The sequence below is a fragment of the Rhinolophus sinicus genome, linkage group LG04 (assembly GCF_036562045.2).
Source record: "Rhinolophus sinicus isolate RSC01 linkage group LG04, ASM3656204v1, whole genome shotgun sequence".
In the NCBI taxonomy this organism is placed as follows: Eukaryota; Metazoa; Chordata; class Mammalia; order Chiroptera; family Rhinolophidae; genus Rhinolophus; species Rhinolophus sinicus.
The window spans coordinates 55,542,411-55,559,924 of record NC_133754.1 but is presented as its reverse complement, the minus strand read 5'-3'; the positions used below and the strand labels follow the sequence as shown (position 1 = coordinate 55,559,924).

The following is a 17,514-nucleotide window of genomic DNA, read 5'->3' as shown; positions in this document are numbered from 1 at the left end:
GCTGACTCCCGGCCTGAGCTGAGCTGGTGTTGCTTTATCTGTTCATCCTCTGACATGGTGGAGGGGGCCCTGGAGGCCTCTTAGCTGGCTCCCTTGCTTCACACATGTAGAAAATTAGTCCCACACCAGCAAGCTGAGGAGCACACAATCTGGCCTCCTGAGCCCTGGCACACTTCCTGGCAGTAGGAGACCCTCGCCCCAAGGCGGGCTCGGAGTGTGGGGGAGACCCGAAGTCCTCTAGCCCAGGACAGGACATGAAAGGGTCCAAGTTTTGGGGCTGCGCAGCCCCCACCCCTGCATGCTTAGGTGTGCTTCTCCCCTACAGCTGGTCGTCTTGGCCGTAGAGAACGTCGCCCTGGCCCTGATGGAGATCAAGGTCTGTGACGGCCAGGAGCATGTGGTGACCATCTCTGTGAAGAAGGGCGGGGCCACCCTGGCAGTCGATGGCACCAAGGGACAGAGCGAAGTGAGCCCTGCGGAGCTACAGGAGAGTCTGGCCATCCTCGGGAGGCACCTGCAGGGCTCTGTGCTTACCTACGTCGGGGGGCTGCCAGGTAGGGCTCCCTGTGGGCTACACACTCAGAGGGTAGAGGCACCAGCTGTGCTGACCATCCCCCAACTCGCTCACCCCAAACTAAACCTAGGCATTTCTGTACTGAGATGGACTTTCTGTTTTAAAGGAAGAGAAAATACAGATAGGTTTATTGGCTGGTATTGTGATGCCTTCATTTTCAATGCCAGCTTAGCAGCTTATCGGTGAGTCTGAGAACATGATCACTGGAGACAAGCGTTGGCCTGAACCGGCCCTGCCTCCCTGCGTCCTCCGGGAGCAACTACCTAGCATGCATCACACAGTGACTCTGGCCAAGGCCCGTGGGCTGGGTCAGCTGACCAAGGGCCATGCCCCAGTGCCCCAGGCTTGCCTTCTCCCTGAAACCAGGTGTCCAGCTGCTGTGGCAGTAGCCAGCAGCCCTGCCTGTGTCCAGGAAGGGCCAGCGAATGGCTGCCTCCTACAGACTGAGCAGATGGAGTGTGCTTTCCCATGTTGCCTCTGGCCATGAGCCGAGCGATCAGGACAAAGTGGTAAAAAGGCAGACGGAAGCCGGCTGCTTATGTAAGCCAGGCTGTTTGCGTCCATTGCTCAGCGCAGGTTTTCACTTGCTGCAGATAGCAAGATTTCTGTCTTGGCTACCAGACACAAACTCCATTTAGTTCTAATAAACAAAGCTTTGAAGAGGGTGAGAGAGGGCCGGCAAGCCCTGCAGCATGAATGATTCATTTGGGCCAAGAAGATAATATTTATTTAACTGATTTGACTATCTGTGTGTATGTCCTGGAGGGTTAAAGGGGAGGATGGTGTCTTGCCAAAGCCTGATGGGCAGATGTTTAGTGCTTGCCTGCGGGCCTGTAGCCAAGCTGGGATGGCAATATCCTGGAAGGAAAGGAAACAGTGCCCTTGGGTAGCAAGCCCAGGGCTCGGTGTGGGCACCGCAGCGGGGGACGCAGAGTGCAGGGAGCTGAGCCTTCTAAGACGGTGTTTGTTCTTTCCCTGCTGCCCAGATGTGCCGGTGGCCTCCGCACCAGTCACGGCCTTCTACCACGGTTGCATGACGCTGGAGGTCAACCAGAAGGCGCTGGACCTGGACGAGGCCTCTCACAAACACAGCGACATCACATCACACTCCTGCCCCCGTGTCGGGCAGGCCGGCCCCTAGACTGACCACTGCTGCAGGATGAGAAGCCACAAAGCACTCCTCACGCTTTCTTTTCAAAACAGGGAAGGGAAGGCATCAGCCACCCCAGCTCGCCTTATGTGAGCAGCTCCCCAAAACACTGACTGCGCGCGAGCTGAGTTTCCTTCGAGATCTTTTCTTTGCCTTGTAATATATGTGTAAATAGTGGAGAGGACTAATGTTAACGACCCAGAAGCACTCCCCCCACCCCTCCAAAGCGTCCTGCGTGAAGCTGGGCTCCAAGGAGCCAACAGGAGGGTGGAGGCAGGAGGTCTGCACATGCCAGAGCGGACCCAGGAAAATAATTCTGTTATTTTTATTACCACATGCTTCTTTCTGACCTAAAACTATGGAAAAATAAAATATTTACAGAAACCTTTTTAACTCTGTGTGGGCAGGCTCTGCTGCTTGCATCTTTAGCACTCAGCAGCTTGGAGTAAAAGGACAGAAGAAAGCCTTGGTGCCGTTGGTCGGCAGCCTCGGGAGGCCTTGTACACGACCGTGACTTTTGCTAATGCTGACCCTGCGCAGAGCTGGCCAGTCTGTAAAAGAGATAAGCCCACTTTACTCAGGAAGAGGCCCTCTAGAGCAGGGCAACAGCGGTGGGTAAATGAAAGAGCGCAGGGTCAGTACCTGCTCATTTCTCTCTGGACAAACCCCTTCACCTCTCAGCTTCACCTTTTCTCGGAGAGGCTGTGAGCAGAGCTGACATGGCACTTGGTCTGGTGTCAAGTGCGCTGGCATCAGGAGACCTGGTTCTACTTGCAGCTCTCACTGTGCCAGGCTCCTGGTCTGTACCTGACGGGTGGTAGAGTAGACCATCCTCTGTAGAGTAGACACTGACAGGCGGCAAAAGTCACAGAGGCTTGTGGTCCTCAGGGGGATACCAAGACGAGGTCGGAAGCTACCGTGGGACACATCCATTCTGTGCCTGATGTGACTGCTGGGGACGGGGCGTGTGCCCACAGCCGGTGGGGCCATTGCAGCAGGCTTTCAAGCAGAGGGTCCCAGAGACGTTTCCCGCCTCTGGTGGGGGTTGTATCTGATGACTGAATAGTTCCTGCAAGACAGATTCTTCTGAGGCAGTCGAGCAAGTTTCCGATGTGTTTACTTTTCAGATCTTATTCCTCAGGAGGCAGTGAAGTGTCCCGTAGCCCTGTCATTTCTCATCATGGAGTTCATTCCTAAAAGCCTCGTTAACTAAGCACAGAATCAGGCAGTCTGGGTTTGGGTGTCTTCACGTCCTCCTGGCTGCTGAACGTGAGTGTATAAGTCACAACTTGAACCGGAGATGAGCAGGGTTTGGAAGGGAAGGTAAAAGCCTGAAGAATCTACCCACAGCTACATGAGGCGCACATGAAAAGCAAAGTGGGCCGTGGCACCACTGGAGAAAGAGAAATTCCCCTCTAGATTTCTAGAAAAGGGGCATGGCCTCGAGGACCGTACCAGAGGCCCCTGCCTGGCTGTTGCTGAGGTGGAATGACTCCAAATGCACCAGGTGGGAGGAGACATTGTCCCTCTTTACCTGGTGGATGGCACACCCTTGAAGGGATGGAGGTTCCCACGATACTGGGAGAAGCTGGAAATCACAGACACCCATCAGGAGGGATCCCCGCACCCCCGGCCAAGCTCACTTCAGATGAATAAACAGGTGTGAAGATACAAAGATGAATAAACAGAAGGCGGAGGTGGTCAGGCCCCCTAAGTCACAGCAGGGCTAGCCAGAGTAACTGGGGTGAGCCCTACTGCGGGTGCATTCACCAATATGTTTGGGGCTCCTACTGCCCTGAACACACTCCTTTGCTCCCCAGCCCACCCCGCAATCCCATGTGTGTGTCAGGACACCCCCTCTGCCCAGCACACCATGGGGCATAGCACAGCTCCAACAGGCTATGCTGGCTGCGTCCTTCCTGTTGTTCTTTCTAAACCTTTGGCAACATCTGGATGGAAGTCCTGTTGACTCGGGACTTCAGAAAACTAGTCTAAGCGGTTCTTCAGGTAATTTTCCACATCAGCACAAGAGAAATAAGACGTTTGGAGAGCGCATGTCAGGCAGCCTCTGAGTCGCTCCAACCACATGTCCTCATGAAACATCCATCGCTAGCCAAGGTCCTGTGTAGAAGGACAGTCCTCACCCAGCCTCTTGGGTTTTCCCACTCTTGGTCTGTGACAGAGGTGGACACGTGCACCAGCTCACACTGTAAGTGGACCCCAAACTCAGGCTCCTTGTGCTGGCTCTGGGACAGGCAAGTGGCCTGGTTGGCTGGGCTGGTCAGGTCGGGGCTCAGAGCTGTCTGACGTAACGTCAGGCCATCCATGTGGGGCCTGACGGCCCAGTTCCTGGAAACCCTGGTGTTGAGCAGGAGGATCCAGGCAGGGATGCCCTCTGCTCAATGAGCAGGAGGTCTTACCCCAACTCTGATGCCCGTCCCTCCCTGCACCTCCAGCCGGCTGAGCACAGCTTTGAGAAGCGTGGGAAGCACAGTGCCACCTTGCTGCCCACGAAGCTGGCCTCCTACAGCTGCAGGAACCCAAAGCCAGTGTGGGGGCCTGATCTGTTTCTCACCCTGTCACTGCAGCGTTTCCCGCAGTGCTCTCTGAGTTTTGTTCACTGTGGAGGCGGCTCTGGAATGTTCTTGTGGAATGCTCCCCTGGCCATCAAAAGTCTCCTCCAGCCAGCCTCAAGCCTCTCGAGAAGGCCAGGACGGCCAAAAGCAGGGAGGACACATGCTGAGCTCTGGGCTGAACAGTCGGTAAGCCTCACAGACACACATATCGGAGCCCAGCATCTTAAGGGCTTTCTTACCACCTTGGTTCATCTCCTGTCCAGGGAGAACTAGGCACACATCTGTTTCCTGGTGTGGTTTCCTTAGACTTCCACTTGGGTGCCAGAGGTTATTCTAACTATTGCCAAGAAAAAGCTTCTAGCAAGTACAGAGCCAAATGCTGCGATACATTTCCCAGCTGTGCCAGCCAGGTTGGTGTCCTCGCTGCTACCCAGGCTGGGCAGGGCTGGGCTGCAGAGGAGGCTGTGACAGATGGGAGTTCCATGTCTTCTGAGTCTGCTCAATGGAGGAGGAGCTGGGAGGACGTGGATGGAGTATGAACTGGATTATGCTGTTGACATATTTATGGTCTGAGTTGATTTCAGAGATTTTTTTCTAATAGAAGAGCTATAATAATTTGTTGTTGTTGTTCTTTGTGTGTGTGTTTAGGACACTATTGATTGAGAATTCTTTTTTGTGTGGAGGGCTATTCTGTGCATTTAGGTCACTTAGTAGCATTCCTGCCATCTACTCATTAGATGCCAATAGTACACCATACCCACCCAACACACACATGCACTTATAACAATTAAAAATGTCTCCAGACATTGTCAGATGTCCCCTGGGCTCAAAATCATCACTGCATTAAAAAAAAAAAAAAAAAGGAAATTTGACCCCTACCTCATATAAGGCAGAAAGTTAGCTCCAGGCAGAGTACATATTAGGCAGAGTATAAGCCTAAAAGTAATCTATAAAGCATTTAGAAGATAATGTATAACTATAGCTTGTGGGCCCTGTGTGATCTAGCTTTGTTTTTGCTAATAAAGTTTTATTGGACACAGTCACACCCATTAATTTACTATTGTCTACAGCTTCTTTTATAGTAAAATGGCAGAGTTGAGTAGTTCCTACACACCTACCGGTCCTCAAAAAAACCTAAAATACTATCTAGCCCTTTACAGAAAAAGTTTGCTGACCCCCATGATACAAGAATGTTTTCATAACATAGGGTAGAGAAATATTTCTTAAATAAAACAAAATGTTCTAATGACAAAAGATTTTAAAATGGGCTATATTAAAATTGAGAACTTCAAGAAGAACAAAGTGGAGGATGCTACCTGACTTCACGACTTATTATAAAGCTACAGTAATCAATACAGCCTGGTATTGACAAAAGAGTAAACAAACAGATCAAGAATAGAAAGTTCAGAATAGACCCACGTAAATACAGTCAACTGCTCTTTGACAAAGGAGCAAAGGCAACACAATAGAGCAAAGACAGTCTTTTCAATAAACGGTGCCAGAACAACTGGATATCCACATGCAAAAAATGAATCTAGACTCAGACCTTATACCTTTCATAAAAATTAACTCAAAATGGATCACAGACCTAAATATAAAGCACCAAACCAATAAAACTCCTAGAAGACAGCATATAAGAAAAATCTACATGACCTTGGATGTGGCGATGACTTTTTAGGTACATCACAGGCACAATCCATGAAAGAAAGACTCGATGAGCTGGGCTTCGTTAAAGTTAAAACTGCTGCTCTGAAAAAGACACTGTCACGGGAATGAAAAGATAAGCCACAGACTGGGAGGAAATATTTGCAAAACACACATCTGATAAAGGACTGTTATCTAAACCGTACAAAGAACTTAAAACTCAAAAATAAGAAAGCAAACAACCCAATTAAAAAATGGGCCAAAGATTTTACCAGATACCTCACCAAAGAAGATATTGCAGATGACAAATAAGCATATAAAAAGATGCTCTGAATCATAAGTCATCAGGGAAATGCAAATTAAAACAATACGGAGATACCACTAAACACTGTAATGACCAAAATCCAGAACACCGACACCACCAAATGCTGCTGAGGAAGTGGAGCAGCAGGAACCTCATTCAGTGTGGATGGGGCTACACAAAGGAACAGCCACTTTGGAGGACAGTTTGGTGGTTCCTGGCAAAACTAAACATACTCTTACCATATGATCCAGTAATCGTGCTCCTTAGTGTTTACCCAAAGGAGTTGAAAAATTATGTCCACATAAACCTGCACATAGATGTTTATAGTAGCTTTATTCATAACTGTCCAAACTTGGAAGCAACCAAGATGTTTTTCAGTAGGTGATGGATAAATAAACTGTGGTCCATCCAGACAATGGAATATTATTAGTACTAAAATTAAATGAGCTATCAAGCCATGAAAAGACTCGCGGAATCTTGGATGCATATAACTAAGTCAAAGAAGCCAATGTGGGGGCCGGCCCGGTGGCTCAGGCGGTTGGAGCTCCGAGCTCCTAACTCCAGGGGCTGCCAGTTCGATTCCCACATGGGCCAGTGGGCTCTCAACCACAAGGTTGCCGGTTCAACTCCTGCAAGGGATGGTGGGCTCTGCCCCCGGCAACTAGTAACGGCAACTAGTAACGGCAACTGGACCTGGAGCTGAGCTGCGCCTGCCACAACTAAGATTGAAAGGACAACAACTTGATTTGGGAAAAAAAAGTCCTGGAAGTACACACTGTTCCCCAATCAAGTCCTGTTCCCCTTCCCCAATGAAATCTTTAAGAAAAAAAAGAAGCCAATGTGAAAAGGCTACACACTGTATGATTTCTAACTATATGTCATTCTGGAAAAGACAAAACTATAGAGACACTACAAAGATCAGTGGTTGTCAGGAGGTGGAGGGGGCATGAATAGCAGGAGCACAAAGGATTTTAAGGGCAGTGGAACTACTCTGTATGACACCACAATATACGTGTCGTTCTACATTTGTCGAAACCCACAGAGTGTACAACACCAAGAATGAACCCTAATGTAAACGATGGACTTTGGGTGATAACGATGTGACAATGTTGATTCATCAATTAAAAAGTTTTAGAAAATGGGAAAGGGAAATACATATATAACTGTTGCCACCTAAAAAGTCACTAATTGAGTGAGAACTCGGCCCCCTGGACTTTTTTCTCCCGTGAGTCAGAACAGATTGGTCCAGCATTTCCCCTAAAATTCAGAGGGCATCTCTGCCCCGCCACCTTTGTGTTTGCATCCCCACTACCAGCAGTGGCAGAGTCTGGCTGCAGAAGTTTGGGACAGGGCAGGAGTACGGAGGGCAGGGCAGTGTTGGGTGACCACAGGCTGCTCAAGACCGGACTAAGGGTCATTTTTTATGGTGACAATGATGGTAACTATCTTGTTAGCTGAGCATGTGCTATACCCTGCCACTGCTCTAAATGCTTTACATGCATTCCTGTCACACCCCTTTTGCACTGAGATACAATTCACACACCATAATATTCACCCTTTAAGAGTATAAAATTTGGTGGGTTTTAGCTAAGTCACAAGGTTGTGCAACCATCACCACTACCTAGTTCCAGAACATTTCCATCACACCACAAGGGAACCTTGTACCCATCAGTAGCCTCCAGCCCAGGTTCCCTGAGTGTGTACTGCAGTCTGCAATCAGGAATAAGGCAGGGCACACTCAGCAGAAGACCCACCCCGGGGGGTGGGGTGGGGGTGGGGTGTGTGTGTGTGTGTGTGCGCGCCCATCAGAGCTGTGGGTCCTGTTGAGCCTCAAGACTCAGGCAGAGCCAGGCCAGGGTCCATCCCTGTGAGGCAAAGATTTTGGCAGAGATGGTCCCTGCCCCCCAGGGATGGTACCCAGAGTACAATGGAGTCTGGGTATGGCCAGGTGCTGTGTGCCAGGAGTAGAGGAGCTGTCCCTGAGGTCTGGGGGGCCAGGTGTGGGTACATGCAGTGTGCAGGGGGTGGGGGAGGTGTCCTAGGGACTGGGGACCAGGTGTGGGTACATGCAGTGTGCAGGGGGTGGGGGAGGTGTCCTAGGGACTGGCTGGGATTGGAGGGCAGTGTGGGAGCCACCTCCAGGCTGGAAGTGGAATTTATTCACATTCTTTGTGGTTGGGCAAGGGATAAAGACATTTTTGTGGGCAAGAGCAAAATTGTTGGCCTTGGAGCTTAATATTTTTTATCAGTCTTGGCTCTAGTCTAGATTAAAACAGTTCGCAGGGCAGACAGAAGTGGGTTTGGTAACACTGGTGTGAATAGCCTGGGGAAATACTGACGCCACTGCATATGTCTCTCACCCTGGGTCATGTATGGAGGTCGAAGGTTGTCCCTGTGTTCTCTGGCACCCAGCTGCCTTCCGGGGATTGGTGGCCTGGGTCCAGTTGGCACAAACTTGCTGCCAGATCTGCAATTTGGCTTCTCTGCTGTTAGCACCCAGGGCACCCTGATGAGGCCCGATCCCCAGTCCTCAGGGGGATGGGCCTCTATCCCTTTCAGGCCCCGCAGGTGCTCTGAACGTGCTTGGGATTCATGCAGCCAACCTTTCTCCCCTGTTCAGGTGCTCTTGGAACAAGGAACCTACCAAAGATTCAACATCTTAGATTGCAAAGACCTCCTGATTTGGTTGAATAGTGTTGGTTCTTAAACTCCAGACAGAGGAGTGTTGCTCTTTGATGTACTTGCTGTGTGACCCCAGATGTGTCAGCCACATGGGGGGGGGGGTAGCATGGCAGCTCTGCCAGCTTATTATTATTACTAATATTCAGACAGAGGCCAGGTCAGCGCTTCGTGCCTAGAGGCCCCCATTCTAGTTTCCACTCCCCAGATCCCTAATCAGATGGCCCACTTCTGAGCTCTGACATTGAGTTAGTCTTCATGTGGCCACATTTCCTACTCTCCACAGTCTCAACTAATAAAAGGATCTTTCCTCTTAATGACAAATGCCTTCTTTCCCATTTAAAAACCCAGAGGGTGGGCACCTCCTGTCTTTGCAGCTAGGAAGTGGGGGACTACGTCCTGGTCCTGCCGAGGCCAGGCTGTGCTGGGCCACGATCAGATCAGCTTATCCTGGAAAAACTTGGGCACGAGAGTCTAAATGTAACAGCAGAGTAGTCATACTAACTCAAGACAGCTCACCACCCTGGTGACCAGGCCTTTTGCTTCCGGGTCCTTAATCAATAGCCTCTTCAAGATCAATTAGCCAGACTCCTGGGGCCTGCCTCACCCTGCGTTTGCTATATTCCACGTGTGTCGCTTCCTTATTTGCACATGTGTGTTTGCCTTTTTTAGAAGAAACTCTATGTGCTCAGAAAATTGAATGTGAGATATTTCTATACGGGGCTGAGAATCTTTTGTCTGTTAGACAGAACTGTATTCACAGCCAGCAGGGGGAGCAGGAGACTGTGTCTTAAAAAAAGCTCCTTTCCCTCCCTCTTTCCTCCTTCCCCTTCTCCTCCTTCCTATCTCTTTTCCTCAGTGATCTAGAACTGTTATCTAGGGCACTGGTCTGTCACTCAACACAGATCTGATCATCTACAAGGTCTGTGCTCACCTACTGTCTCAGGTGGGCACATATGGGGCCCTCGTTCAATAGCTACTGGTCTGTAATAGGCAGAGCTGCACCCCAGGCTTGGGCTGAAAGGCCTGAGAAGCTGTCCACTCCAGTGGCTACTTAGAGCAGAGACTGACTCTTAGCGGCAACCTCACGGGTGTCCTACGGAGCACACCACGTGGCCTCCAGAACACTTCATGAAGGACGACAGCTGGAAGCCAAGATGCCTTAAATAGGGAACACATAGCCTCAGGTAGCAACCCCTCTCCAGGTGTGATGGCGGATTTGGAAAAGACAACACACACACACAGACCGCAGTTAGCTCGCAGGCCTTAGAAGCAGCATTTTATATTTGAGCCAGAGCGTCTTTTTGTTCTGAGCAAATAAATGCCAGGAGAACACAGCACTGAGGGTGGAGACCCTACCCCTTCTTGGGGACACACATAAATATATAAACATTCAACACATTTCCTTTAAAAATGATCCTTACCAGTGGATACCCCTGGTCATATTCCCTTTGCAAAATGATAATACTAATAACTAACTAGGAGGAAATGAAACTTGGTTTTTTGTAAGCAATGACAGGACACCAGAGCAAGGAGGCTACAGGTAGATATTTTAGCTCCATTTGGTGTCTGGTTGAAATGCTGGGTGAGGAGCCAAGCAGAGGTGTCGCCCAGGCCTCGGTCACCTGGAGCTCTGTCCTTACCCCTGGTCCTGGCCTCTCCTTGCTATGGATGTGCCCAGGGAGGAAAGGAGGATACAGACTTCTGGAACATTCTCCTGATGTCTCTAGGAGGTTGGCCACAGAAGCAGGTTTTGTAGATGCTGCTTTGTTTTTTTAACAAGTGAAAAAAAAATATTTTTCAAATCTATCCCCTCTGTGTCATGGTGCGTAGGGGGGAGGCTTTTCCCCCGGGAGGAAAGGAGCTGGGGCATAGAGAGGTGGGGCATTGGGCGGAAGCCCGAAGCTGGAGCTGGACTGGGACGGAGGCTGTGCATCCTCGGACAGAGAGAGGTCCGTGGAGGGCGAGGCTGGGAAGCTGCTGGACGGCTGCAATTGAACAGAAAAGGCTTCCTCAGTCAGGGGAGAGGGCTTGCCACATACACACAGTCCATGCGGAGAGCTCCTGAAAGGGCCCACCTGGGGCTCAGGCTACCCCCAAGACCTGAGTCACCCACCTAAGCAAGGCCCTTCTAGTGAGAAGGCTCCCTGATCAGAGCACATTCCCAGGGCAGCTGGAGGGAGGGCCCGTCCTGCCCAGCTGGAGCCTCCTTTGCACAAGCTGGGCTCCTACAGCAGTCTGTGGAAACACCCCTCTGTGGGAGTCTTCAGATTTCCCAGCCCCAGTCTCCTGCTGTGCATGAGTCTTGACTTTCCAAGGGATGGCATTTTACCTGACACCGGGATGCACAGGAGTGTGGGCATATACAAGGAGGAGGCTGGCCAGCTCATTTGGGAGTCCCTGGGTTCACCCAATACTTCGTACTTTAAGGAAAAAAACCAAGAGCTCAGCATTTTCAACATAGTGTGATCATTAATTTTACGTGCCAGCTTGGCCAGGCCTCGGTGCCCAGATGTTTGGTCAAACATCAGTCTGGATGTTGCTGTGAAGGTATTTGGTAGATGTGATTAACACTGAATTCATTCGACTTTGAATAAAGCAGGTCACCTTCCATGATGTCGGTGGGCCTCATCCAATCAGTTGAAGGTCTCAAGAGGAAAAGACAGGTGCCTGGGCAAGAGGGGATTCTGCCTTTGGACTTCAAACAGCAAGATCCATTCTTTCCTGGGTCTCCAGCCTGCCATCCTGCCCTGCAGGTTTTGGACTCTCTCTCTTTATTTCTCTACCTATATATCTCTTTTATACCTATGTCTATGTCTGTATATGTGCATCCATCCTGTTGGTTCTGTTTCATTGGAGAATCCTGACTAATACACAGAATCAAGTCAAAGTGGTTCTGAGAAGGAAAATCTTGGGGCATGGCACAGATGTTAAATCAATAAAATTTCCAGTTTTTCCACCTGCCAACAAACCTCTTAAATTTTTTTCCTTAAGTTCTAAGGCTTGAAAACACCTACTTAAACCAATATTTTAATAAATTAAGCAAACACTCCCTTCTGTGAAATAACACAGGGTGAGCATTTAAGGGCTTTATCTGCAGCCAGTGCTGTCTCATTCTTTTGCTCTCTGTGGCCAGGTGCCTGGGGCCCCAAGAGGCCAACCTATTTGCCATGCCTCTTCCTGGAGACTTCCCTACTGTGACCTCAGGATTCTGAAAAGAGAATGTCGTCCGGAGCGGTAACAGAAGCCAAAAATGTCACTCCGCTCGGGGTTGATGGCTTGGGCTCTCGGGACCTGACAGCCCAGGGCCCACGCCCACCTTTGTTTCTTTCTTTTTCTCAAACTTACAGTTCTTCTGACCACAGGGACAAAGGAAACCTCTAGAGAATGTTCTCTCATTTCTGCTGGGAGCTCCCAGATCCTACCAAGCATGTGTCTGCTCAGTTCTTCACTGGAAATGAACACCTGAGAGAACCACAGCACACACAACCCCAGACCACGGAGTAAACCACCAGGAACCACAGCGTAAACCACCAGGAACCACGGAGTAAACCACCAGGAACCACGGAGTAAACCACCAGGAACCACGGAGTAAACCACCAGGAACCACGGAGTAAACCACCAGGAACCATGGAGTAAACCACCAGGAACCACACAGTAAACCACCAGGAACCACGGAGTAAACCACCAGGAACCACAGAGTAAACCACCAGGAACCACGGAGTAAACCACCAGGAACCACGGAGTAAACCACCAGGAACCACGGAGTAAACCACCAGGAACCACGGAGTAACCATCAGGAACCACGGAATAAACCACCAGGAACCACGGAGTAAACCACCAGGAACAACGGAATAAACCACCAGAAACCACGGAGTAACCACCAGGAACCACGGAATAAACCACCAGGAACCACACAGTAAACCACCAGGAACCACAGAGTAAAGCATCAGGAACCACACAATAAGCCACCATGGATCACGGATTAAACCGCCATGAAGCATGGAGTAACATACCAGAGTAAATTACCCTGACAGGCAGGGCCTCTCCAGGACAGGCTCTGCGGCCCACACAGGCACCCCCACCAGGGGAGTGGACGAGAAATCCGTTAGTTACAGGATGTGAACTCAATTTCTGCTTATGTCCTTGTTCATAAACACTCATCAATGCCAAGTTCTTCCCTGATTTTCCTGACCAAACAACTGTTGGAAGCAAGAAAGATGGATTCCCTTTAAGATTTTTCTCTTGGCCAACTACTCAGAACAGGCCCCCAACAGCTATCTCACTCCCTGCTATTATGTGGGAGTATTTTTTCTGCTTCTAATGACTTCAACAGAACACTTAAAGTATTCCCTTTCCCTCACAGTTGGTCAGCAGAAACAAGCATCAATTCTGGTGTTTTTCTCTTAAGGAAACACATGAAGCCTCATTGATTTGTCCTCTCCTCAAAATCTGATTATTGATGTATATGTAGTTATGCTCCACATGAGCTGGCAATAAAAGCTGATGAGGCTACTGGGAGGAAAGCACAGGCCTCTCCCGGAAGGTAAAGAGGGGGCAGCTGCTGTTTGTGAAGAGCCAGAGGTCCCTGAAGGTGAACGAGGATGGAATATGATACCGGAATAAAGAGAATCCACTCATCAGCACCATGTTTTACGGATGGAAGACCATCTGCCCACATCCTACACTCCTACAAAGATCACCTCTGTCTCCTAAGGAAACATGTCATACCTGCAAGAGCAGGGCGCCTGCCCAGCGCCCCCAAATCAGGCTCCAGACTTATCAAGAGCCCCACCCTGCAGGACCAGTTATCTGGTGCTGGTTCCTTCAATTGACATAGGAAGCTGTGTGACTTCATAACAAATGATCAGGGTCTGACCCCCCCCCCCAACCCCACCCCTGTTTATCCACAGCCATCCCCCTCTGCCCAAGCACAGAAACACAATTCCTCACATATTTTAATACTGTCGCTTCCTAGAACTTGTTGGTGCTTGGTGTAACCATTAACAAAGGCACAAGAATGTGTACTGAGTCCATCTGGCTGCCCCATCCCAAAATGGAAGCCTAGTTAAGTTGTCTGGACCAGTGGTTCTCACCTTTGCTCCCTGAAGACAGTGGGCAACATCTGGATACATTTGTTGGTTGTCACAACAGGGTTGTACTGGCAGCTGGTGGGTGAGGGCCAGGGACACCACCTGACATCCTACAGCGCACAGGGCAGCCCCACCCTACAGAGCCCCTGGCCCGCATATCCACAGCGCCACAGCTGAGGGCGCCTGGTCTGGAGTCCATAAGGGGACAGATTTTCAGGGTCTATTTAAACCATGGCATAGACAGAAGCTTCCTAGCATATAAACAGGGAAAAGCCAAAACCATGAATGGAAATGGAAGGACAAAGCAAATGCCCTCTAAACAAGGTTTCGCCCCACCAAATATCCGTCTTCCTACAACAGCCCCCAAGACCGATAGCATTATACAAGGTGAATCTGTTAACACAAAATCGCCACTTTTGGGGGTCACGTGTGGTTGGGTACTGGCAAATGCATATGGCTCCAGCTCAACACCTTTGTATGTTGACAGGATCCAGGCGCGTGCGCTATGTTTCCAGTCACTCTGGCCTGGATTTTGCAGCAAACTTTTGTTGGACAAGATTATGGATTAGAAACGGGTAGAGGCCCAAAGGACACCAATGGCTGAGTCGCTAAGGCCATGCGGAACAAAGGATGCCCAAAATGCCAAACGGGGCCATTGAGCATCTGTGTGAGAGGCCCATGTACAGAATGACCCAGCACATCTCCCCTCAGATGGTCCCCAACACCCTTCCCAGTCCACGCAGGCTCCGCCACCAATTACCTACATCAGGAGAGGGGACGCGCTAGGTCAACCCTCTCTTTCCTCAACCCAAGCCCCCCTCCGAGTCCCATCCCACCAGTGCTGCCTTGCGTGACTGCTGCCCGTGATGTGAGCACACAGCCTTCGGCAGGTGACGCTTGGCCTACCTGGAGAGGCAGAGGGTAGGGCGAGCAGGTGGGGAGGGTTGCGGGTGCCGGGCCAAAGCCCGCGTAGGCCAGGATGTGATGAGCAGGGTTGTAGAGGATCTGAGGTGGCGCAGACGTCCCGTAGGCCAGCTGGGACAGAGGGACCTGCCACAGAGAATGGAGACATGTCAGCTGGCCCTCCCAAAGGCTGGCACCCTCAGTCTCGAGCTGTCCCTCCGGGGAGACCTGTCCTCAAGCCTTCAAAAAGGTGGAGTCCATCCTTCTCCTGAATCTGCCAGTGGGAGGTGCTGAGTCCTCAGAGCAATAGTTCTCAGAGCAGAACTAAACATCTGAAAACAGGGCTTCTTTTTGCTTTTTATTTTCTTTGTTTGTCCCAGAGGCCCACCCTGATGTCAGGTTAGGCCCAGGCTCTCTGATGCTTTTTGAAAAAGCAAGGAAACCACCAGTCCCTCTCGAGGCACCTCCCAACACCGCAGCTTCAGCCACCGCGGGTGGACTGACACCACACGTGCTCTCACACCTGCTCAGCTATGTGTGCTTCCCACAGGTGCCTCCCCAGGGGCTTCTGCAGAAATGAAAATAAAACCGAAGTATTCCCAACTCCTCAGCGCGTGTGCTTTGTTAGCTCGCTTAGAGGCTATAATTCTCGAAAAGAGGATATGGGCCTGATTCCCAGCCACCTTCTCATCCCCCAGACAAGACAGACCACAGGATGGACCCCTCCCAGAGGGAGACCAGTTGCTCACATGGGGTGCTCAAGGGATTCCCAGACCAGAAGTGTGTCCCTCCCTAAGAGGACAGAACCTGGACCCCACCTGACACCTGTAGGGCAGACACTGCCATGACAGAGAGAAGCTGGGACAGCAGAGGTGGGTTTTCTGAAAACTCGTCACTACCCAGTGAAGGTCCCGAGGAGTGGTGGTGGGAGAGAAGGGAAGGCCGTAACCTGGAAGCAGGCCCCAGAACTTCAGGGCAATGCTAACCAGCCAGGGAGGGCACAGGCCGGGAGGAGATGGCAGTGGGAGCCGAGAACTCACCCAGAGCTGCCTCTGCCTGCTTGCCACCTGACAGCCGAGGGGAGACATCAGGGTCTGTGCCTGGGTTCTCACTGCCCTACCTCGCCCAGGGCCCACCTTCTGCACATCCCGAGCTCCAACACCCCCTCCACCACCCCCACCCCAAAATGCAGGCATCCCCCGGGAAGGAGCATGGATTAAACAATAAGTTATTATTCTCCTGCCAGGCCCAGCCCTGTGCTCTTGCAGCAGGAGTTCAGCACAAATCTGCTGCACACTGTTGAATCTGTTTCATGCGTTAGACTCAGAGAAGCGAATGGGGCAGCACGAAAACAGGGAGACAGACGGAAATCTCAGGGCAGGGCCCGCACTCCCAGCTGCCTTGATGCCATATTCATGAACAAACACTGTTGAGAGCCTACTGCGGGAGCCAGGAGGGTCTAACAGCTATCCTGGCACAGCTGGAACTGGGCCCCACAGAGGGGTTGTGGGGGCATCCTGGCCGGAGGGAACAGCTGCAGCTAGAGGCCTGGGGCCTTGAGCCAAGCAGGAGTGGTAAAGGTTGAGGGCTGAGGGTCACAGAGGACCTCGTGGGCCGGAGAGAAGCCTGCCTGGCCTTGCTCAGCATTTGTGCCATTTCAGGGTTTGGGGAGGATGGAGCAGGGTGGGGAGTCTCCCATAAGGGAGCTAAACATTTTGGCAGGGCTGTTCCAGTCTGGAGAACCGACAGTCACTCTGTCTGTGGGGGGCACTGCAAAGCCCCGCCTGACGTTGGCCCCTATCTGCCTGGTCTTGTCCTGACTGCTTGTCCACATTTCTTGCCCTTGAGCATGACCATGTGAGTAACCATGAGGAGACCCCAGCGGAGCCAGCAGGACTGTCCACCTGCATTTCTCAATGTGCCTGAGGCTCATTGCAGACCCTTCCTCACTAAACTGGGTTTAAATGACTGTGTATGTAAATGTTGCCTTGTTACCGAGACACCGGCCTCAGGAGACTCTGTGCAGACCCTGGAGACACCTCACAGCCCGCCTGCTGGGTACATGAGATACCCCTATGGCACCCACCTCGTGGCAAGCATCTGGCAGCCTGCATATGAAGCCCTCATACGCCGAGAGGGCACACACAGCTTTCAGCTGGTTAATGAAGGGCCTTCATTTCTTAAATTTTTAAATTATAAAATCCATTAAACTTATAGGAGTATCTACTTGGTGGGTGTAAAATTTTAAGGGATCACCTTTCTTGCTTCTTACAACACCCCAGAGCTTTGGCTTTGAGAAAGAAAATTGTCTAGAGCAGAGTTTAGACACAACTCTAGTCTGGCATGACCAGTGGCTCTTCTGGGCCATCACTACGTTCCCAATAGAACTCCCCAGCAATTTTATTATAAACTCTAATGAACAAAAGAGCCCCTTCTGGAAAACCCACTGGGCTGACTGCTGTCCCAACAACCTTCACCCAGACCTGCAGGGACAACAGAACTCTAACTAGACACATTGGGTAACCAATCTCCAATCTAACCTTGCTCTTCTCCTAGAAAAGCTGCCAAGAGAGCAAAATGAACAGGCTACA

General features: G+C 50.7%; 2 protein-coding genes across 2 annotated transcripts in view; one reads left to right on the top strand and one right to left on the bottom strand.

Moving 5' to 3' along the window:
- GAS6 (growth arrest specific 6) overlaps positions 1–2,117 on the top strand; it is a 41,800-nt gene extending 39,683 nt beyond the window's left edge. Inside the window, exons 14-15 of the mRNA XM_019742102.2 lie at positions 326–554; positions 1,561–2,117. Of these exons, the coding sequence (XP_019597661.1) occupies positions 326–554; positions 1,561–1,715 (384 nt within the window). The 3' untranslated portion in view covers positions 1,716–2,117. The remainder of the gene's footprint in view (positions 1–325; positions 555–1,560) is intronic.
- An 8,062-nt stretch (positions 2,118–10,179) lies between these two features.
- TMEM255B (transmembrane protein 255B) overlaps positions 10,180–17,514 on the bottom strand; it is a 35,670-nt gene continuing 28,335 nt past the window's right edge. The window contains exons 8-9 of the mRNA XM_019742041.2: positions 14,927–15,070; positions 10,180–10,915 (exon numbers count right to left, since the gene is read on the bottom strand). Of these exons, the coding sequence (XP_019597600.2) occupies positions 10,748–10,915; positions 14,927–15,070 (312 nt within the window). The 3' untranslated portion in view covers positions 10,180–10,747. The remainder of the gene's footprint in view (positions 10,916–14,926; positions 15,071–17,514) is intronic.